General features: G+C 34.3%; 1 protein-coding gene across 3 annotated transcripts in view; it reads right to left on the bottom strand.

Moving 5' to 3' along the window:
* Window positions 1-23,809, bottom strand: part of EGF (epidermal growth factor) — a 141,637-nt gene that overhangs the window by 54,605 nt on the left and 63,223 nt on the right. For 2 of the 3 annotated variants that reach the window (XM_031943719.1, XM_031943722.1), the window contains exons 10-15: window positions 23,524-23,660; window positions 19,257-19,405; window positions 11,869-11,973; window positions 9,147-9,370; window positions 5,328-5,495; window positions 2,932-3,057 (exon numbers count right to left, since the gene is read on the bottom strand). In XM_031943719.1, coding sequence (XP_031799579.1) covers window positions 2,932-3,057; window positions 5,328-5,495; window positions 9,147-9,370; window positions 11,869-11,973; window positions 19,257-19,405; window positions 23,524-23,660 — 909 coding nt within the window. The remainder of the gene's footprint in view (window positions 1-2,931; window positions 3,058-5,327; window positions 5,496-9,146; window positions 9,371-11,868; window positions 11,974-19,256; window positions 19,406-23,523; window positions 23,661-23,809) is intronic. The other variant, XM_031943720.1, reaches the window with a different exon arrangement.

Consider the following 23,809-nt stretch of genomic DNA (forward strand, 5'->3'; position numbering starts at 1 on the left):
GTTATCCTCAATTTACTGAAATCCTATGTGCCATGACATAAAAAATTAGAATGTGAATGTCACTGTACATATTCATTACTGAGTTTTATGCATTGACTTGCAAACCTCAAGGCATTTTACAGAGTCACAAACCATGCAAGCTAAAAAACATCTCGTTTCATACTCCTTGGAAATGCAGCTCCCTTTGGGGAAAAGAATAAGGCTTTGAGCAGCAAACAGCAGCAACATTCTTCTGTGAAATGTGAATTCACTTTGGGAGCAGGAACATCCCATCAAAATGGTAGATTATAGCACCCACATGCATTAAAACATCTCTTCTATTACTGAGAGAGGAAATGTAATTGTGTCTAGCTATGTGGGGCAGCTATAACAGCAGACCCCTTTAAGAAGCAGTATGCTAGAAAGAATTATGAATTGGGAAGCATAGGAGCTGAGTTGGAATTCTGACTCTACTATGTATTGCCTACAAAACATTGGCAAGTCATCTAACCTCTGTGGGCCTTAGCTTTCATATTTATAAAACAAAGGAATTGGATGGATGAGTTCAAATTCCCTTCCCATTTCATAATCCTCTGTTTGGGGCACCATGGTTTAAGGAAGACAATAATAAACGGGAGCATGTCCACAGAGTAGCAAGGATAGTGAAGATTATTGAATCCTATTACATATGAGAATCAGGTGAGCGGAAAAGCTAAAAAGTAGGTGGGAGATGGGTGGAGATGATGATACCCTGTGCTGGGGCATGATTTTGAAATTCAGAAACTATCAGTGGGTCTTTGATTGGCCTTTGTATATCCACAAAATCCACTCTCTAATGGAAGAAAGGTAGATTCTGATAGGAGAATATTACAGAATGAACCAAATGCTATTGGTGGATAGTTCCAGTGGGTGAAGGCCTTGAACACTGAGAGAGTTTTGGGATGATACAGCAGTAGAGGAATAGTTTTGAAGCCCAGAGTAATTATTATTATCAAAGTTGAGTGATTTGCGAAGGTCATACAGCAAATCTATGGTAGAACCATCTCCTGACTCTTTCTAAAATGAAAGATCTTTATCCTGGATAAAGAGAAGATTTGGGATGGGGAGGAGTAAATAGCATATTTTATTTTTTAAGTATTTGAAAGACTCTCATTTGGGAAAAGAACTACATTTATTCAGCTCAGCTCCAGAAAGCAGAAACAGTAGCAAGGGACACAACGTGCAAATAGGCAAATAGGGATATGAGGTCAGGAAATACTTCCTAACCACTTTTATTCACAATATGTGAAATCAAGTCTTCTGTCATTTTGTTTCTCACCTTTCTTGATATTCACCATCTTTCCCAATTTTACATCATATGTTACACTTGTGACCACCTAGCTGTCTTTCATTCACTTTGTGAATGATGTCAAACTCAAATAAAAAGTATGTTGTGGCTGAGCTGTTTTAGCAGTGGTCCATCTCTTTGTGATTCCATTTGGGGTTTTCTTTGGCAAAATACTAGAGTAGTTTATATAGATATTCTTTATAGATAAGGAAACTGAGGTAGATAGTGTTAAATGAATGTCTGAGGCTGAATTTGAACTCACCAAGATGAGTATTCCAGATTCCAAACCCAATACTCTATCTGTTGTCCCACCTAGCTGCCTCAAATAGAAAGCATACTGACTTTGAAAACCACAAAGTACCATTAATTGTGTTATACTATATTCTTATTTTTAAAAAAATTTCTCAATTGCATTTTAATCTGGTTCTGCCAAGAGACTTTAACATTCTAGACCAATTCCTTTCATTTCAGAGATAAGGAAAATAAGACTCAAGGAGTCTTGCAATTTCAAAACCAGTGTTTTCAAACTACATCGTTATGATTTTCATAGTCATGATCTTCTTTGGATTAGTCCTTCATAATATTAGTGAGTGTAATATAATATTGTCTCTACTTCTATTCTTACTATGACATTATAATTCTTATTTATAAATTATGATTTATAGTTGTAAAGCATTTATCAAGTGCATGATATATAGTAAATGCTTAATAAAATAAAATAAAATAAATACTTGTACTTTTTTTTCTTCTTCTATCTCTTATTTTTTAAATTTTAAATGAACATAACCTTTTTATGTTTTTCCTACCAAAGTCAAATAGCAACAAGTAAGGATGGAAATCCAAACCTCAATTTGCAAGGTGGTCTGGTAGATGATCTACAAAATGAGATTCTTTGAGAACCATTGTTTTGATATGTTTCTAATGGTCTAGTAAACAAGCCCAGAATATGGAACAAAATTCTAAGTTTTTGCAATGGTTGACTTAATACAGATTCTGTCTGGAAAGGGAAGCTACCAGTGTTTATACCTTGTAAATTCCTTCAAATTTTATTTGAAAATTATCATCTAGCTGCTACAAATATTGTACTTTCTCTCTCCTCTCTCTGGTTCTGTCTGTCTCTGGTTCTCTCTCTGTCTCTGTCTCTTTCTCTTCCCTCATCAAAGGATTAGAGGATAACAAAAACAATTATGAAAGAGAATAAGCTAGAGAATCCATATGTGGATGGTTGGCATTATCATAACACCCCAAACAGACTTCATCCTTTTTTTCTCAGTTTTTTTCTCAGCATAATTTCTTCCTGGAGAATTCAAGACTATAACCTCCCACATGGACTATAAATGAGTCAGGTTCATGCCCTGCCTTCTAAAGAAAGAAAAGTTAGGGGAAGAAAAGAATCTGAGTTTAGAAGTTCAGAATCATCTGATCCAATTCTCTCATTTTTTTAATATTGAGGATATTGCAGTCCAGAAGAGAAATTAATTACACAAGAGGTAAGTAACAAAGCAAAAAGTTGAACCCAGGTCCTCTGCTCTTATCATTTCCCACCCAACCATCATGTTGGCTTGTCTTCTTCAATAAATGATCTATATGAACCAAAGGCAGAGGAGAGAACTCATTGTTCCTACCTGAAATCATGATTTCAGCTACTAGTCCATGTTTGGGTTCTTGTTCTTCCCTGGTTTTTTCTTCTACTGTTTTTCCCAACACATTCTCCAGTAGTGCTGTATCATTATTTGCATTCATCTGACTGGCTGTTAGAGAATAGTAGATAGAATGTTTTTATCAGTTTCATTTAGATAAGCGTCTCTCTTATTGATATTTCAAGTAGAATTTTGCTCACAAATACAAAGCCCACTCAGAGTTCATATAGTGAATTATGATAATAGCCCTGGACCAGTAACTCAAACACACAAGGGAAGTAAATTGGAATAACATAGGTTATACAAGAACCAACTACTACTAATGAATATCCACAGTTTCATATTAAACATCAGACCATAAATTGTCTCCTTATAAAATAAGACCCTCTAAGACCCTCTCATAAAATAAGACCCTCTAGATAAGCCAATATATATTTTTATTCTTGATGATTTCTATGCAAAGTTAGGCATGAGAGAGGGTGAAGAAAAATCTGTTTTAAAATTGTGGGGATTAAAAAATGAAACCAAATGTTTATAGCTTACTAAGAAGCTACATATTTATATATCTTAAATATTTCCTTCAAGAGAAGAATTGAAAGATATTATATACATGGTAGTCTCCAAATATTTCTCCAAAAAAATGAAATCATTTCTCCAAAAATGAAACTGACAGTAAATAACCAGTACCTCACATTTCAGAATTAGCAGTCTATGATTGAACCAAAGGTCCAATCAATACCATATTAAAACAAAAACTAAAAAGAGAAGATGTTCCATGTAATTAAAATAGGTTCAACTGTACTCAATTTCTTTAATTAAAGCATTTACCTTTTGAGCACATTAAGAGAGGGTATAAAAACATTAGTGAAGATAGGAGAGAGAGGGGGTGAAGGAGAGAACACAAAGAGAAACAGAAAGACTCAGAGACAGACAGGCAGACAGAAAAAGAGAGGCAAAGACAGACAGAAAGGAGAAGAAAGTGGAGTAGGAGGGAGAAAAAGGAAAAAGGAGGAAATATGTTATACATATATTTTAAACAATTTACCCCACTCACAAGAAATAACTAGTAGTAAACAAATTCTCTCTTTGAACATATATAGCTAGAACACACTTAAAACTCTAGAACCATATGTGACTTTCTAGCACTAAATCTGTATATCTTTGATCATTTTATATTTTATTATTCTTTGGATTTTGATTTTTTTTGCATTGGTTAAATTATTACATTTGCAACAAAAATGACTACCTATTTCCATCTGAAATAGACCCTGGCATTTTTTTTTTTTACTATTTTGTGTTTTCTGAAAGCCTTCTTGACACAAACATTGAACGATTCCAAATCTCTCTTTACAAATATGTTTACAGGCTTCATTTTAATGTATGCAGGGATTAGCTCCTAATGAAAAAATAGACATGTTCACAGATCTACCAGAAGTATGAAAGGAAGCTATTGACTAAAACCACAATGCACAGACCATTCTTTGGGAAAACATATTATGCACTTCTTGTGCAACTGCCAAGAGGTTCCCAAGAAGAGTTGTTGGTTCTATATTATTTGGATGCTATCAAGTGTCAGGTTGAACAATCAAGTAGAAGTGTTACTGTCACAGTGTAGCAACCAAATAACCAAACAGAAAACTTGTGGTAGGACTAGTCTAGTTTTTTTCCTATTTAATAAAGCTAATAGAGACACTCTCTCTATAATAATATTGATCACTGATAATACTGATCTTTAGCTCCAGTTAAAGCTAATTAGTTATTTGTAATTCATTTTGTCTCTGAAGGCCAAGACTATGTCTATGCCATATATTTGAATATCTCTGTATTTGTACCTACAGCCATTATTTTTCATGTGAGTATGTAACCAAAATATAATGAATGAGCAAAGATAGCTGTGGAGGTAGAAGCAAAATGCATTAGAATACACAATTTTGTATATTTGGGGGAAGCTAGATGGTACATATTTGAGGGCACCTAGATGGAATAATGGATAGAATGTCAAGCTTAAACTCAGGAAGATTGTTCTTCCTGAATTCAAATCCAACTTCAAAAACTAGTCGTGTGATGCTGGGCAAGCCACTTAACCCTGCTTACCTCAGTTTCCTCATCTATTAAATGAGCTGGAGAAGAAAATACCAAATCACTCCAATATCTTTGCCAAGAAAACTCCCAAAACAAAAAACCCAGAAGGATTAGACACAACTGAAAGACGACAACTAAAATTCTGTAATTTCTACCAAACTGCTTTAGTTGAAATGAAGTTTAAATTACATGAAAACTAAAAATTTCCTCAGAGAAATAAAAGTAGCAAAATTCCCAAACCCTCACCCCAAATCAGCAGAAGCCATTCAAATCACATTTGCATCATATTCCCAGTGTACCTGGTTTTGCCAAAGGATGAATTACAACCAAGGATGAGGGCCTCAGCATGCTGCCTCGAAGACATACCCTGTTTTGGCCAGTCCTCTTGTCCACCCTTATTACTGAAGGCTTAGCCCAATTAGAGAACCAAACATGATCCTCAAATACAGCCACATCAAATGGGTGATCTGGAAGCCAGACATATCAATTAGCTGTAGCTTTTCTTTGCAAAGTATATTTAAAGAAAGGCAGGAACTTGAAATTTAAAGGAATGTGTACAAAAAAGAGAAAAGGCCACTAAGCTGTATATAAGGATCCTTGGCAAATCATACATCGATTTAGAAAACCACATATTAACATCATTTATATTCTAATTGTATTTTTATTTCTCTATTTAATATTTCTTAATTACATTTGAATCTGGTTTCAGAGGCATTTGGGAGTGTTGCTGCCCTCGGTACAGCTTTAGAAGGAGTGAAGAAGAGATTGTACTTTGCAACTCTAGACTAGTGGATAGAGAGGCCATCTCTGACATAGCCACACTTTGTGAGACCAAGGCAACTAGGTGATTCAGTGATGAGGGTGCTGACCTTAGATTAAGGATGATGAGTTCAAATCTAGCCTCAGAAGCTGACTGGCTAAGTGATCTTTAAGTTTCTTCTACCTCAATTTTCTCAGTTGTAAAATGTGAGTAATAATAGCAACTAATTTTTGATCAAAACTTAAGGAATTTAAGCAAATTCATGAAGAAATCCAGAAAAAGAAATAGGGGCTTTGAGGTCCTATAGAAAATAATGGCATAAACCTAATATACAGATGGCTACATATACCTGAAGTTACACATGTATCAACAACATCATTGTAATAAACATATAATAATTTAGCAATTATTATGTACTAGGCACTGTGGTAAAGATTTTATAATTATTACCTCATTTGATACTCAACAACTCTGAGAGGTAGGTGATGTTATGATTCTTCATTTTACAGATGGGGAAACTGAAGCAAACCTAGGTTAAGTGACTTTCCCAAGGTCATAACAACTGATACCAAGCTTAGCCTCTATCCATTTCTCCATAATCAGACTTATTCAGAAAGATCTAGATTTAAGCTTTGAGAACTTCTTCACTGGAAGTTTCCTTTATTAATGAAATAAGAACTCCTCATTAATTCCCCCACCACATACACTCTCATATGGTTAACTTTAAAGTAATGAGAATGATTTCTATAGATTACATCTGAAAAATCCTCATTATAATTATACTTTATGTACATAGGAGTCCTTTTCTACCTTAATCTAACAAATCCCAACCTTGCAGTTTTGGGGCGAGGGGGGTGGGGGGGAGAAGATAGATGAATCAACCTTTTGAAACTGTCTTTTTCTAAAGGAAGTACATGTAAGCAGAATTGGTTTCTACATGATGTTGTCTTTACAGTCTGAGAAAAATTGATTTGATTTTTGCTATTTTGTACAAAAACAAATATACACTTGATCACTTTCCCATGTATTTAATTTCTTTGGTAGGTTTAAAAATAAGAAATAAGTTTACATATTAAAGATGATGCATACCGAGTACATAAATGAATGGAAGGGGGCAGCTAGGTGGCGCAAGGCATAGAACACCAGGCCTGAAGTCAGGAGGCCCTGAGTTCAAATCTGGTCTCAGATACTTAACAGTTCCTATTGTGTGACTCTGGGAAAGTTATTTAACCCCAATTGTCTCAGGAAAAAAAAAGATAAGATAAATGAATGGAAGAATAATGGGTAGATGAAGAGTTCTCTAAATGACAGCAAATCAACAGAACAATTCATCTTTTCAAAAATATTAAAATACTGAAAGGAATGAATACAGTTCTCAACCACTTTTTTTAAGTATGGGAAAATTTTTATAATATAAAGAGATTTCACAAATCCTTATGACAGTAATTATAGCATTTGTACCCACTGTTTAAAAATATGCATCATGACAAAATGAGTCTATGAATTAAGTACCTTTTAAATGAATTTGCATTTTGTTAATCACAACATATACACAGATTCAAAAAATTGTATAAGAGAAAGAGCTCTAGATTTGGCATCAGAGGGGAAGCCTACACATGAGGAAACCATTGGACTACATAACTCTAACATTCGAATATGTAACGAGACAATCGGTAACAGCCAACTCTTGTACACCCACCAGATAGCAGGAAGACTCTTTAGTTGAGTTAAGAATTGCATAAAGAGAAAAACAACAAATGCAAAAAAAGGACATAGGTTTTGTAATGGAGCTCTGGATTTGGACTGTTTGTTTTCCAGTTCTATTAATTGCTCTCTGAGCAATTCTGAATAAGTCACTAAGTTCTCTGGATCTCAGTTTCCTTTTCTGTAAAAACAAAGGAGTTGGATTACATGATTTCTAAGATCCATCTCTGAATCTTTGAGACAAGCAAAATAGCAAATATGGCACCTGCCGTGCTTCTGAACTCGCCAAAATGATTGCTTAACATACTATTTTTCAGATAATTTCTGAATACATACATACATATATATATATATATATATATATATATATATACTAATGTCTCATGTTATAAAATATATTTCATTGCATTCATTCATATAGATATTCATTCGAACAATGCAAATTGCAACCCATCCATGGTTATCCATCCTGTGTGACTTGCGTTCACTGTAAATTATACCTTCTTTAAAAAATATTTTAAATTTCTTTAAAATATATTTTTACAATTTCCCAATATACTCTTTAGTATAATCTTTGATCTCTTACATCTTTCCTGGAATTTCTACTCACCCAGTGTTCTGCCCCACCCCTTGCCTTTGTTTCCCTGATAGCTGGAGCCCTATAAAAGTCTCTGGAATTAATTGCTTGCTGCTGGATGCTTTGAGACAAGAGTCCCATTCAACCAGGTAGGGGTCAGACATCTTTTGGACATGAAGCCTGTTTGATAGCTAGCCAAAATTCTCCATTATTAAAATATTAAAAATCTAATTTCTGTCTTGCCTCAGTTTCTCCGGCATTACAATATAACCAAATATCTCTAGGGAACAGATACTCAAAGAAGTGCTGATTGGGTCTATTAGACCTTATAATTTCTCAGCTCCTAGAGAGCAGAGACTATACATACATACATACATACATACATGCATACATATATAGATAGTCTGTTGTCTATATCTGTTGCTGTCATATATACATATGACAGCAGTTACAAAGTAAATATTTGTCCCCCCAATAAATGTTTATATAACCACTAACTCATATCTATATCTAAGAGTATTTTTTTCCTAAAATTAAAAAAAAACATAAAATTTGGAGTTATTGGTTTTTTTCTCTTAAAATTTCATTCATTATAATAAAACAGAAAAAACACTGACTTTGGAGTCTCAGGACCTATTGTAAAGCTGACTCTGCTCTGTACTACCAATATGATTTTGGATGTGTCAATTAAGTTCTCTGAGGTTGGACTAAATGATCTCTAAAGTCGCTTTCAGTTGCAGCCTATGATCCTTTGAATGTAGATAATCAGAATTATTACTATATTGCAAGTACTTTTCATTCAATAAAAGAAAAATGCAGGAGTGATTGAATGTTTCCTTAAATATAAGATTTGAACTTTATTGAACTTCAAAATGAACACTTGTATTACAAACTCTGAGAAAAAAGATATCTCAACTCTCTCATTGGTTCATGAATTATCTACATACACAACTCACAGTTCCCCGGGGATTAGGAATCTCACTCTTTCTGAGTATGTGCATGTGTGTAGGCAAACATATAATGGACATAATATCAACACAAACAACAATTAAAGTAATCATCTATCCCAAACCTCACCTACATCATTCTGGATAAGTCTTCGGCGTCCCGAACCATCCAGATTGGCCACTTCAATAACAGATTTCTTGGCATCACACCAATACAACTTGTTATCTACATAATCAATCGTTATTCCACTAGGCCAGACCAGATCAGTATTGGCTATAATCAGCCGATCATTGCCTTGAAGAGAAGAGCTTTCAATTTGAGGATTAATTCCCAAATCAGTCCAGAATAACTTCCTTTAATCCACAAAACAGAAAAAGAAAGTTTGAAAGAATGTTTCTTTTTCCCCCCATTATCTTATCTTTGTTAATTTCCATCTAAATTCCCTTAAAACAGAGCACAGATAAATTTGAAGAATAGGCTAGAAAGGAAATGTAACATGGAATTTTAAACAACAAATTTAAAGACACATGATAATTATCTTAATGAGAAATCCTAAACTTGGATCCACACTGTCAAGAAGACTTTTTTGTGACAATTTGAGGCTTATTGTTATTTTTAAATTAAATTCTATTATTTGCTTAGAGGCCTAAATTAAATATGGTTGTATATGTATACTTAATCTTCAGTTTAATCACCTTTAAATTTTAATAGCAAAATACAATGAAACCTCACAATTTAATTTTTTTCTTTGCAATTTTGCCATCCAATGAAAGTGACTTTGTATCAAGTGATCTGAAGGAAATTCAGCAAATTGACCAGTGTATGTATTATAATTTAGCTCCTGAGATGTATCTTATTATCTTTCAGTGACCTAAGTTATAGTATACATATGTTATGGAATTTTAGTATTCTATAAGAAACAATCAGCAGGATGATTTCAGAAAGGCCTGGAGAGACTTACATGAAGTGATGCTAAAAGAACTGGGGAAGACAGTTTAGTGATAAGAGATCAAGAAATAACAAAACAGAATATAAAGAATGAAAAAAATAGAACAGAATATGAAACATCTTATAAGAAAAACATCAGATCTGGAGAACAGATCAAGAAAAGAAAATATAAAAAAGACTAAAAGCTGTGACCAAAAAAAGAACCTTGACACAATAATGCAAGAAATAATCCGAGAGAATTTCTTGAAATGATAGAACATTAGGGGAAAGTAGAAACAGAAAAAATCCACTGACCACCACCTCAAAGAAATCCTTTGTGGATAACACATAGGAGTATTATTAACAAATTTTGAAACCTCCAGATCAAAGAGAAAATTGTGAAAGAAAGAAGAAAAAAAAATTCAAATGTACTGGCTCTACAATTATAATTGTAACTTATCAGCAATCATGCTAAAAGACCACAGATCCTAGAATTATATCAATATATTATATTATATATTATATTATATCAATCAGATGAATTTGATCTGCAGCCAAAAATATCATATGCAGTAAAACTATCTAAAATATTGAATGAAAAAAAAATGGACATCCAATGAACTTGCAGATTATCAGGACTTTCAATCAAATTCAAACTCAATAGAAAATTTAACATATAAAAGTCAAATATCAAAGATCAGTTTTAAGGAATTTAACATGGAATAATTGTGTTGTTTTTTTTTTTTACATGGAAACATATATCATTTACTTAAGATTCACATCAGCAAATGGGTAGCTCAAAAGAAAGGTTGGGGCAGAGTTGAGTAGACTATATATCCTTTGTTTAACTGGTAATTTATTGCCACATATTTTGAACCCTCCCTGATGTTCTGCTGGACACTTAACAATGTTACATTTTGTAAAAAAAAAATAATAATAATAATATACATTAAAGAGTGCAATAATAATAATAATAATAAATAAATAGTCAAGAGATTTAAAAAAAGGAAATGATGAGCAGGCTGACTTCAGAAAAACCTGGAAAACCTTATATGAAGTGATGCTGAGTGAAGTGAGCAGCACCAGGACAACAATGTATACAGTAATAACAAGATTATGTGATCATCAACTATGATAGACTAAGCTCTTCTCAGCAATGTGGTGATCCAAGTCAATTCCAATAGACTTCATATAGAAGATGTCATTTGCATCCAGAGAGAGAACTATGGAGACTGAATGCAGATCAAAGCATAGTGTTTTCATCTTTTTTGTTTGTTTGTTTTTCTTTCTCTCTTAGTTTTTCTTTCATAACATGACTAATATGGAAATATGTTCAAAATGATTGTACATGTATAACCTATATTGGATTATTTGCTGTCTTGGAGAGAGAAGGAAGAAGGGAGAAAAAAATATGGAATTCAAAATCTTACAAAAATGAATGTTGAGGGGCAGCTAGATGGCACAGTAGATAGAGCATCAGCCCTGAACTTAGCAGGACCTGAGTTCAAATCTGATTTTACACACTTAACACTTCTTAGCTGTGTGACCCTGGGCAAGTCACTTAACTCCAATTGCTGGAGGAGGAGGAGCAGGAGGAGAAGAAGAAATGAATGTTGAAAAAAGAATAATCCATAGTTATCACAGCTAATGTTGAATAATGGGCTATGGTCCCATATTAGCCAAAGAAGTCAATGTATACTAGAATGACAAGAAATAGTCCTTTGGGGAGGCATCCTTGATTTTTGTTATTTTAGCTTTTTTCTTGGAGTTTATATGTTAAATCTTAAAAGATAATCTTGTGTTTTGGTTTCCATTAAGCAGTGAACAATGATTAACTTTTCAGTGTAACATTATAGATTGGTTTGTTGGTCATTAATCACATAGAGCCATAGCAAAAATACCCCTATCTTCCATTAATTCATACTTGGCCATTGGATGAACAGCAACTCCTCTTGGTTGAGACACATCTTCCTCAATGATTACTTCATTGTATTTTCCATTCAAATCACTCCTGGCAATGTGCGATTTCCTAAAATATAGAAAATACCAAGGAACTTAAGTATAAGCTACACTTTCTAGGCAGAAGTCTTCTTTTAAAATCACCATTTAAAGTAATACAGACATTCCAATTTCATGGAAATGGTGATAAGATAGTACAGCTTATTTAACATAAACATTTAATACATTCAAGACAATTAAAATATTATCTGAAAGGCCCAAACTTTAGATGGCAGATTTTTTAAAAATCATATTAATACCTCTCTCTACAAGCCTATGAAAATTAATGCTTAGAAATATTATTGGCTGGCATTTGCATCCAAAGGATATTAAAGTGCATCATTCATTTACCTTCTCACTTCAGAAACTTTATCAATGCCAGCTCAGGAACCAAGTAAACTTTTTAAAACTGCATTGTGACTTTGATGCCTTTAAAAGAAAATTATGAAAGATTTACTAATAAGAATAATTATGGATAATTTTTAAAAATTTTTTAATTCAATGTGTCACCTACACACACACAAGTAACTACCATTGAGTTGCATTTAGACAACAGAGGAAAAACTCCTGAGGCAAATTTTGACCCGGTTCCTGAGATGGGGAGGATTGAGTTATCTGTTTTGACTGATTTCAATGTAAGCATCTTCTCTAAATTCTTGTTTTTATTAGTATAAGTTATTCTATGCAAATTATTTTGAGAAAAAAATAAGTTCCTGTATGTTCATTAATTTCAGGGTAGGGTTGCTAGAATTTATATTTCTATTTCCTTCCCTCCCTCATGTTCTCAGACAGCTACTCTCAGACTCTGGTAGTTGCAAGGAAGAAATCAAAGCAATGAGGCACGTTGAGTTCATATAAGTTCAAACATAACCCTTAACAGGGTGTGAGAGCTTTCTTTGGTTATTTTTTAATAGAAATTGCTGCACACCTAGTGGGAATTCTGGAAGGAAACTGCTCACCCTGTTTTCAGAGAAAAAAAGACTTCCATCCAGAGCCCCAGAAGAGCAATTTTGCCAAAGGGGCCTTGTTGTCTTGGGAGGGTAAATAAACATTTTTCACACATGATTACCCAATTCATCCTGATTGGTGACATTCTTTCTTCCCAGGTGTTTGACATTTGAGAATCAAAATTCCTAATCACCTTAATGATATTTGCACCAGAAACAGGATTTTCAGTTGGTTTCCTTTATCTAGTTAGATGTTCTATTGAATTTTTATTCTTTCCTATACCGATACAAAATACATTAATTGGCTAAGACTTTCCATGTGACTAAATACCATGAATAATATTTAAATTCTGTTTTAACTAACATCAAGGTTTAAAACCATAAACATCTCATTTCCAGGCAAATTAAAGGCTTGGTTTCAGCAGCTGGGATGCCAGCTTATGAAGATCTTAAAGAATGGCTTATCATTACTATATGTAATGAACCAGGGAATTGGGACTCTAATCCTCTAGTGCACCACCCTGAAAGTCTATCCTCCAAAGGCACTGCTTCCGGAGTTGGCACTGCAATGCAATTAATCAAAGACAGTTAAAATTAGAGTTGCTTAAAAGCGTGGGGTAATATGAGAAGACTCAGCAGTTTTGAGCTGGGTTGAGAACAGTTAACACCTGCTATCCAAGGCAAGTTTTCCTGGTCTGAGGATATTGGGGTTAAATATGTGTTATGAATGACATCACAATTTTTTTTAAAAATAGGTGCCCTTTAAAAAAATTTTTTCTTTAGGGTATAAAATCTGTCTTCTTTCCACAACTTGACTTTTATAGAAATATTTTGCATAATTTTGAAGGGGGAGTGAAACTGTGTCCCCTTTACTGTTCCTTTTAAAATTATCACTCTGAAACTGTTCCCTTTAAAATTATCACTCTGAAACTGTGAAACCCTTTTGATCTGTGGTCCCTTTTGGAGTCTCCCCCCAGATAAGTTATCTTTCAGAGATGCCAGACCCTTTGATTCAATTAGAAATCTTGGTCAAAAAATACCCCTTTGAAGTGTCGTTAATTTCAATTGGAGATCTGGGGCGGATACTGATAAGCATCTAGGCCTGGGAACTTTGATTTCTGAAATCTGAAGCCTCAAGACTCCTTTTTAAAGGACAATTTCCCTAACAGGACTTTGCAGAAGGTCCAAGGCAGCTTGCTCTGCTTCTAGGACCCTGCCCGCTGAGAAGGCTTTCTCTTCTCAGTGCCAACTTCTGTTTCCTTAATAGGACTTTGCTACTAAAGAAGTCAGTCTCTTAGCAAAACTGGCTTCCTGTCCAACAATAAACTTTCATTTCTGCCAATTAATAGTTCGGGTTTCATGAATTCTTTTATGAAGAACCTGTGCCAACCATAAGGGGATTTTAACAACTCTCTGACTGCCACTAAACTCATCACCAGTAACCTCATCATTTTGGTTCCCTGACTGGGAATCGAGGGAATCCTAACCTCATCAGTTTCATATGTGGTTTCTTAATTGTTAATGGGGGTTAGGGAGAGAACTTAGAACTCAAAAATCTTATAAACAAATGTAAAACAATTATTTTTAATGTACCTGGGGGAAATATTAAATTAATTAACTAATTAAAAATTTAAAAATGATAAAATAAAATAGATAATTTTAAGAGGTTGCTGCCATTGCTTTTCATTAATAAATCTTTGATTTTATTTCATACATCATTATAGGCTCTCATGGTCCAATGTGTTACAGTAATCTGTCCTTCACTTCTCCCAAAGTGAAGTATTCAGAAGTAAAGTATGATGTATTTTTTTTTTTTTTGCATTTTGTATATCTTCTTATATGGATTGTGTGTGTGTGTATATAAACATATGCTCACACATATATACACATATACTCACATATGTGTGTGTGTGTGTGTGTGTACGTGTGTGTATGTGTATTCCTCACTAGGTATTTTCTATACCAATGAAATTGATGAGATTAAATTCAGGGAACTAAAATAACGAGATTAGGTTTCCTGTGGTCAGGGAGTTAAATGATGAGGTTAGTGGCAGGATCAGGGTTCAGAGAACCAAATGAAGAGGTTTGGTTCCTCTAAATCCTCTTTAGGATTGGCACAAGGTAGGGAGTTGTAGGAACCCCCTTTTGGTGGCTCAGAGGTCCTTCATAAAGGAATTTAAGAACCTAAAAAGCTAGACTGATAAAAAAAAAAGTTTATTATAGGCATTGGGAAGTCAGCCTTTGCTATGCATGAATAGAAAAGCTAAATTCCTTAGTGGCAAGGTCCCAACTCCCAAGGGGAGTAAAGTTTCTAGTAAAGAAATTCTGAGAGAGAGATATAAAGTCTCATTAGGGAAATAGCTGAGGATAAAGAGAGGGTAATGCTGAAAGAGAATATTCCAGCGGGCAGAGTTTGCTACTATGTCAGGAAGAGAGAGTTTCCTTAGCATATTAAGTCCTCTGCAAAATTTGAGCCCCAAGTTGCCATTATTTATAAGGAAATCTGAGATAGAAGTTTCAATTGAATGAGATTCCCTCATTGCTGTCACTGCACCCAGGTCTAGATAAGACCACTTACTGGAAGTGGTTTTGAGTCAAAAATAGGGGTAGAAAATCTTGGAATTGAATACTTCAACTAGTCCCACCAAGATAAACCACTTTATCTTAGTTCCTTGGGGTGAGTCTCACAGAGGAGGATTCAAGGAGAATTTCTCCTTGAAGGAGTTTTCAGAGAGTTTCAGAGTCCCTTTGTCAAAATCATAGGCCCAACCAAATGTACATATGAAAATACATATAACATATGTATATATACACATTTACAAATGCTCATACAAAATGTATATATGTATGTACATATGTGTGTTCTTCTATATATTGTATGTATATAAACAAATACATAACATAGTAGCAAATTTTTAGAACTATAAATTGCAGATCAGTAATCCTATGTGGGAGAAAAAGGAAAAGAGAAAGAATGAGTGAGACACACAGATATCGAGAGGGCAGGAGGAAGAAAGACAGTGGTGATGATAGACAAAAATGGGGATGGAGAAACAACAGATAGAGAAAGAGAGACATCTCTGACACATACATGACATGTAACTCTAAGCTTGTCATTTAATTTCTCAGGCATACACTAAATTGGTAGTGAGAGAATTAAATTCTCCCCAGGATTTCTTTGACACATATACGACATGTATCTCTAAGCATGATATTTAATTTCTCAGGCATACACTATATTGGTAGTGAGAGAATTAAATTCTCCCCAGGATTTCCTCCCAATTCCCCAGAATTCCTACCCTCCCTCCCCTTTCCACTAGGATGGAGAAAACATTTCTGGATAAATATTAAAAAGCCTTGCTTTTGTTCAATGCTATAGCCAGAGGTCCTCAAACTTTTTAAATAGGGGGCCAGTTCACTGTCCCTCAAACTGTTGGAGGGCTGGACTACAGTAAAAACAAAAACTTTGTTTTGTGGGCCTTTAAATAAAGAAACTTAATAGCTCTGGGTGAGGGGGATAATCGTCCTCAGCTGCCACATCTGGTCCGTGGGCCATAGTTTGAGGACCCCTGCACCAAGGCAAGCTTTCTGTAGTTATAGAGGACCATTTCCAAAGCCTTGGTGTTCATTGCTACAGTCACAATAACTAAATCTCAGTAATTCTGGTTTCACAAAGCTGATATGACTTTACTAACTAGAATAATAGAATGTTAAATGCTGAAAAGGTCTTAGAAATCATTCATTCTAAACTTCTTCATTTAGGCCCTAAAAGCTAATGGTAGAACTGGGAGTGGGATTGGGACTGAGACACCATTCTCTTGCTTCCCACTCCCATGGTTTAGGATTCTTTTCCTATAATGGCTAAAGGGGAAGTCAAACAGAATACATCTAATCATTCCTCTTTTACCTGAAAATCATTTAAATCAACTTGGAAGTGGTATAGAAAATAAAACACAGAACTTGGACTGAGGAAGAGTAAATTCAAATCCTACTCCAGAGCCTTCTTAGTATGGGATAATCTTTCAGTCTGTTTCCCCTTCTGTATATTTTATAGTCAGTATATAAAAAGATCATCCAATATCCCAAATAAGATGCTATCATGTACTCAGCTCTCTGCTTTACCTGCTACCTCTACAAAGGCTAAAAAGAAGTTTCTGACAAGAGCATAGGGATCCATTCTTATGTTGTCTTCAATGATTGTTTTGCATGAAAACTAAGCCCCACTATACAAAAATGTTTCACCTGTAAATAGTTTGATCAGGCAGCCCAGAAAATGGAATGGCCAGAGGAAGCCCAGAAGGTCTCACTAAAGGCTTTGTCTCTTCTAAAATAGGGATAATAATAGTACATTTCCCTCCCAAAGCTGTTGTGAAGATCAAACAAGAAAATATTTGTAAAGCACTTATTTAATTCCTATTCATAGAAATATAAATGTTAGAAATTATCATTATTATCAATGGTTCCTTATGTCTTATATAAATGCTCCTCTAGGGAATCAGACACTGATTTCTCAGATTTAGAAAGGGCTTCTCTGGACATTTAGTCCACACCACACCTGAATAAGCCACTCCTAGACAAGTTATTCAAACTTTTGACTGAAGACATCAAGGAAAGAGGAACCTACTTTATCCCCTTCTCCTCTCCACTGTGAGACATTCATTTCCACCCTGAAATAATTCTAACTATTCAAAAATTTTCTCAGACATCAAGTCTAAATTTGCCCCTAGTTACCTGCACTTGTTGTCCTTAGTTCTGTCCTGTAAGACCAAGCAGAATAAGTCTAATCCCTTTTCCATTTGACACCTCTTCAGATGCTTGAAGACAAGGTGTCATCCATCATCCTCACCTCTCAATCTACAACTTCAAGTCATCTTGATTTCCTTTAAATTATTTTCAAAAGGCATGATCTCAATTTTCTTTACTTTACTGAATGCTGTTCTTTGAACAGTCTCTATTTTATCATGTTCTTTCTTAAATATCGTGCCTCCAGGTGAACACTTATAAAATATGATTCATATGTGATCTGATCTGTGCATGAAGAAGCAAGCCTATTAACTTTCTGTTCCTCTTCTTGCAGCTTAATACTACATCAGTTTTTTGAGGCTGTTATATTACAACATTGGCTCATCCTGGATTGTAGGCTGCTGAAGTCTTTTTTCATATGAAACACCAACCAAACCTCATTCATTTTATATTTGGGAAATTGGTTTTTGAACCCATGTGTAATATTTTACTTTTTTCCTCTTCAAATTCATCTTATTATTAGATTTATCCAAACATTATAGTGTGTCAAAAATATTTTTGGATCCTGACTCTGTTATCTTATATAATGACAAAACTATTTTCCCAGATATTTGTTACCTTTAAATTTGATAAATATGCCATCCATGACGTTATCTGAGTCAATGATAAAAACATTAAGCATAGAGATAGGTACAGATCCCCAGAACTCTCCTCTATAGACCTCCTTCCAAAGTGGCATTGAACATTAATTGGTCGTACTTCTTTGGGTATATTCACAATCAGTTTTAAATTCACCTAACTGAATTGTCACCTAGCTCATCTTTCTCTTCTTCTTTTCACAAGAATATTATGAGTTTAATAAATGCTTTGCAAAAATATAGGTAAATTCTTTCTATAATATTTTATTTTAATTTGGCATGAATGGTTCTTGATAAAGCCAATCTAGTTTTTTGTGATCATTGTTCCCTTTTATGAACCATCTTTTTAATAGCATGGTCTAGAAGTATAATCTAATTTCAAATCTCACTTCTTCTATGAACAAAGTCTTCCTTACCTACTCTACTTAAGGTGATCTCTTGCCCTCACAACTCTTAATAGAACTTACTGATTCTACTATTCATCATATGGTGATGAATCTTGTGATCACATCTTATGATAACTTATAGTATCTTGTATTGTCATTCTAGTTAACAAAAATATATTAAGAATTCACTATTCACATTGTGCTAAATTCAACCACTTGTCTGTTTGTGTTTTGTCTCCCCAACCAGATTATAAACTCTTTGAGGACATGAGTCTTAGTTATACTTCTTTTGTGCCCCCATAGTGCTTAGCACAGTATTCACTATGTCTCAATAATCTGTTGACTTGATATACTCTAAGAAAATTTTGGATTTATCTTTATTACAACAGAATTACCAATAGATTACATTGCTGCTCTCAGTGCCCCTAGAATCACTCTCCTATCTATATCTCTATCTGTTTCTTCTTTTCTCCACAATCAGAAGACAGAATAACTATTATGCCCTTCCATGCAAGATAAAGAAGAAAAATGCTGATTTCAGTCTATCACTTCATTTCCTAGTCTTTGTTTCCTACTTACTAAATGGGAAAAAATGCATACCCTCGGTCTGTCCAATAGAATTTACGATCAATCCAATCCACAGCAAGACTTTCTGGTGTGTCTACTCCTTCCTGAATGAGTATTTCACGCTCTGAGCCATCCATATTAGCTCTCTCTATCCACTTCAGTGTTGTGTGTGCAAAGTAAATCTATAAAAGAAAAAAAAAGATTCTCTGATTTTTTTTTAATTTCATGTAGTTTATACTTCAATCCACATTATTTCTACTACCTGCACATTCCAAGCAATTAGTGGGAGATTAGAGGGAAGCCCAGGCCCCAACTCTCAAATACTGGAATGAGAGTCCAAAAATAGGTTTCTAGTTCCAGCTCTGCCACTAGTCCATTGGATGACCTTGGATAAATCACTTAACTCCTCTGTACTCAGAGTTGTGCTAGAGCCAGCATGAGTCCTGGTTAAAGAGAATTACTTGTTATATTTTTAATGAATCTATATGTTCAAAGTCTTCCATCTCATATCTCACTAATTGCTTAGAATGTACAGGTTGTAGAAATAAGTATGGATTGAAGGATAAAGTATAAAGGCTGAAAATCAAGACTTCATTGTATTGATTACCTAGATTTAAGTGACTGAGAACATATTAATAATAGAACATATTAATTAAACTCAAAAGTGTATCATGATTATTTTTTTCTACCAGAGATCTTGTTTTAAACCTATATTAGAGCCCCATTTTCTGTACCTCATTTTCTTCATCTATAAAATAAGAATTGGATAAGAAGATCTCTAATGCCCTAATTCTACCAATTTCTCCCAAGTCAATTCACCATGTCTTCCACAAGACTCCCTGAGGACAAAAGATATTCTATCTTAATTGCAACAAACTGATTAAAACTGATGAAAATCTATAAATCAGAGCCATAAATAGACTGCACTAGGTCTTTGCTCCAAGTATTAGATTTGGAGAGCCTGATCAGCACTTCACTTTCAATCCTTAAACAGCCAGAAACAGTGGAACATAATACCTAGTAAAAAGGAATAATTCATTAAAACAAAAAGCTAACAGATCATAAATTGATCAAGCTCCTCCCAATCTCATGACCAGCACCTCAGGTTTCTTCATCTACCCTCCCTTTGCTCCAGATATGTCTTGTGGAACTTGTCCCAGGTGCGCACACACACACACCACACTCAGACTCACACATATCCTAGTAATAACTCTGCAAAAGCTGCCAAGTTATTAAACAAGAGCTGATCTCACCATTTTTCCCCCCATGGAAAATACAGAATATTTGATTACTTCACTATCCCTCTGGTCACCCAGCAAATTATACAACACTGCCATTCTCAAAGGTAACACTTAAAGTCCAATATTTAATACTTTAAAATTGAGGTGAAATTCTGAAAAGATTATGAACTTTAAAAGTCATTTGGCATCTCCTTAATTAGTGATGAAAATACTAGCTATATGCAAGAAAACGTAACAAAGAGTCAATTATAATAGGAGCTTATGCCTGGAAAGTATGATAAACGTATTGGCTTCCTTCCTTTGAAGTGAAGGAGATGACCAAGGATAATGCAATCCATAAAATATGCTAACACACTCTCTAGAAACGTTTTCTGAGTATAATAACAATATGGTCCTGGACTTATTTAAATGGTTAAGTCTGAGCATAAAATTATTTATGAAAATAAAAAAGGAAGAGAAAGATAGCTGGTAATGCTTTATTAAAAAAAACTCCAAATTATAATATTTGTTATATATGGCTCCTAATCCCAAATAAATTGAACCAGGACAAATTTTCCTCACTCTCTCATCCACTAACAGACTGCTTGGAATCATAAGAATTGTTCATAAGAATACAACAACAATGTTGTCTCTTAATGATAATTAGAAAGATCAGAATGCATACCAATTACATTATGGAAATTGATTCCTTCTTGTAAATTCGATTTCATTCAAAGAATATTTAAGTTCCCTCTATATCTAAGGAACTGTAGTATTCACTGAGTGATATAAAAGGTTAGAGATAAAATTTGGATCCTGTCCTCAAGGGACATATCTAACATTGTACACAAATAAAAATACATGATAAATGCATAAAAACTTATTGCAAATTAGTAACTATCATGCAGATAGACCCTCAATTGTCCCTTATGAATTTTTTAAAATGCAAGACAATATTATTATACCAGAAAATATTTCCATTCTTTGATATTTTGAAACTAGTGATTTTGTATAGGCTGTACCTTCAATGCTGAGATTACCAACATCAGAAGATCACAATATCTAATAACCCATCCTTGGGGTTTTATAGCTTTTAAAAATTCTGGGCGCCAAACAATACAATGTATTACTCTCTTTTCTTATAACTGAGTACACTTTGATATATACATTCAGAATTTATAAGGGGTTTTTCAGAGAATCAGAGCCTTAGAGTTGGAAAGAATTTCAGTAGTCATCATCTCACTTTACAAATGAAGGAACTGAGGCTTAGGGAAAAGGAGTTTAAAAGACTTGCCCAACAGAAACTGGAAACTGAGTGGATGCCCATCAATTGGAGAATGGCTGAATAAATTGTGAAATTTGAATATTATGGAATATTATTGTTCAGTAAGAAATGACCAACAGGATGATTTCAGAAAGGTCTGGAGAGACTTACATGAACTGATGCTGAGTGAAATGAGCAGGACCAGGAGATCATTATATACTTCAACAACAATACTATATGATGATCAATTCTAATGGATGTAGCCATCTCCAGCAATGAGATGAACCAAATCAGTTCCAATAGAGCAGTAATGAATTGAACCAGCTACACCTAGTGAAAGAACTCTGGGAGATGACTATGAACCATTACATAGAATTTCCAATCCCTATATTTTTGTCTGCCTGCATTTTTTATTTCCTTCACAGGCTAATTGTACACTATTTCAAAGTCCGATTCTTTTTGTACAGCAAAATAACAGTTTGGACATGTATACTTATTTTGTATTTAATTTATATTTTAACATATTTAACATGCATTGGTCAACCTGCCATCTAGGGAAGGGGATGGGGGGAAGGAGAGGAAAAATTGGAACAAAAGGTTTGGTAATTGTCAATGCTGTAAAATTACCCATGCATATAACTTGTAAATAAAAAGCTATTTTAAAACAAAACGGAGTAAAGGAATGAAATAAAGGTTTTTATTCATGTAAAAAAAAAAAAAAAAAAAAGACTTGCCCAAGATCATATGAACAGTAAAAGTTAGAAGAAGGACTTGAACCCAGGTCTTTTTTTTCATTGTGCCACATTGCCCTGCCACAAATTTTCCATATTTAATATATCAAGAAATATATGAGCAAATATTCAATGAATCAAACCTGCAATTAAGAACAGATCCCCATGAGTTACACAAAGTATTCATGCTTCAAAATTCAAAATTACTGTAAGCCAGACTTAGATAGTCCACATACAATTAACCACAATGGTTAGATTTACAAAAAAGTGGCAAGTAAATACCTTCCCTCCCTATACATATGACATACAAATGACCAATTCATTTATTGGTCCCTTTTACTTAAGCCTCCTTCCCATGACCACCCCCCTATTTCCCTAACTTTCCCTATTATCATTAAATCAAACATAATAATGATAGATGATCTCTCAGTCTTATTTTAGGGCTTACAAAGCCCGCCCTCTATATCTATGGTCTAATTTTAATTGAATATTTATTATGTATAAGGTATTCTCACATTAACCTCCAGTCCTCATTTCCCAAAGAGAAATTAGTTTCAAGATCTCTTGAGATGTTGCCCCATTACAAGATCTGATTTTTAATTTTTAAAAAGAGGGTTTGATAGGGGAGGAGGGTATACTTGTGATTTAGTGTGGGAAACTCTGGGTAAGTTTTTGCCTATGTTATTAGCACCTGCTTTAACACATCATCTTAGAGAGTTTCTTGGAGGCACTAAAAAGTAAAGTAATTTGTCCAAGACTACCCACCAGTGTATCTAAGACAGGACTTGAGTACTGTAGTTTTGACTTCTTTTTAGTTTTTTAGTTTTGCTTTTTTTTTAGTTTTTAGTTTTACTTCTTTTTAGAAGGATCAAGCCCTCAAATTGCAATTGGATATATTAAAATATCTAAGATGTAGCTACCCTTTCTGGCCCAATCAGACATTTCCCAATTTTTCAGTCTTTTCTCCTTCCCCCTTAGTCTCATGTACTACCAAGGTGACCCATTAGGTTTAGGATCAGAAGAGACAAGGCCTTGAAAAACTGTCCTCACTTCACTTCCAAATCCTCCCATTTTTAAAGCCTTACCTTATTTTCAACCGGATCATGATCTAATGCTAAGACCTCTCCCATCTGCCGGCTGAGTAGGCTTTCATACTTTGTCCCATCAAAGTTGATTCGCCGAATATCCCGCATATTGGCAAACAGTAAAAAGGGCTGAGGTCCTGTTAACCAAATTTCATTCATGATTTCATTTGCTGGATAGCATCATATTTCAGATTTACTTTTTATTCCCTCCCACCGATTAAAATTCCACACTTAGAGAGTCATCCTTTGGATCAATCAAACCTTCTCCCCGTATCTTCTTTTAAAG

This window comes from Sarcophilus harrisii, chromosome 6 (genome assembly GCF_902635505.1).
Source record: "Sarcophilus harrisii chromosome 6, mSarHar1.11, whole genome shotgun sequence".
NCBI classification, from domain to species: Eukaryota; Metazoa; Chordata; class Mammalia; order Dasyuromorphia; family Dasyuridae; genus Sarcophilus; species Sarcophilus harrisii.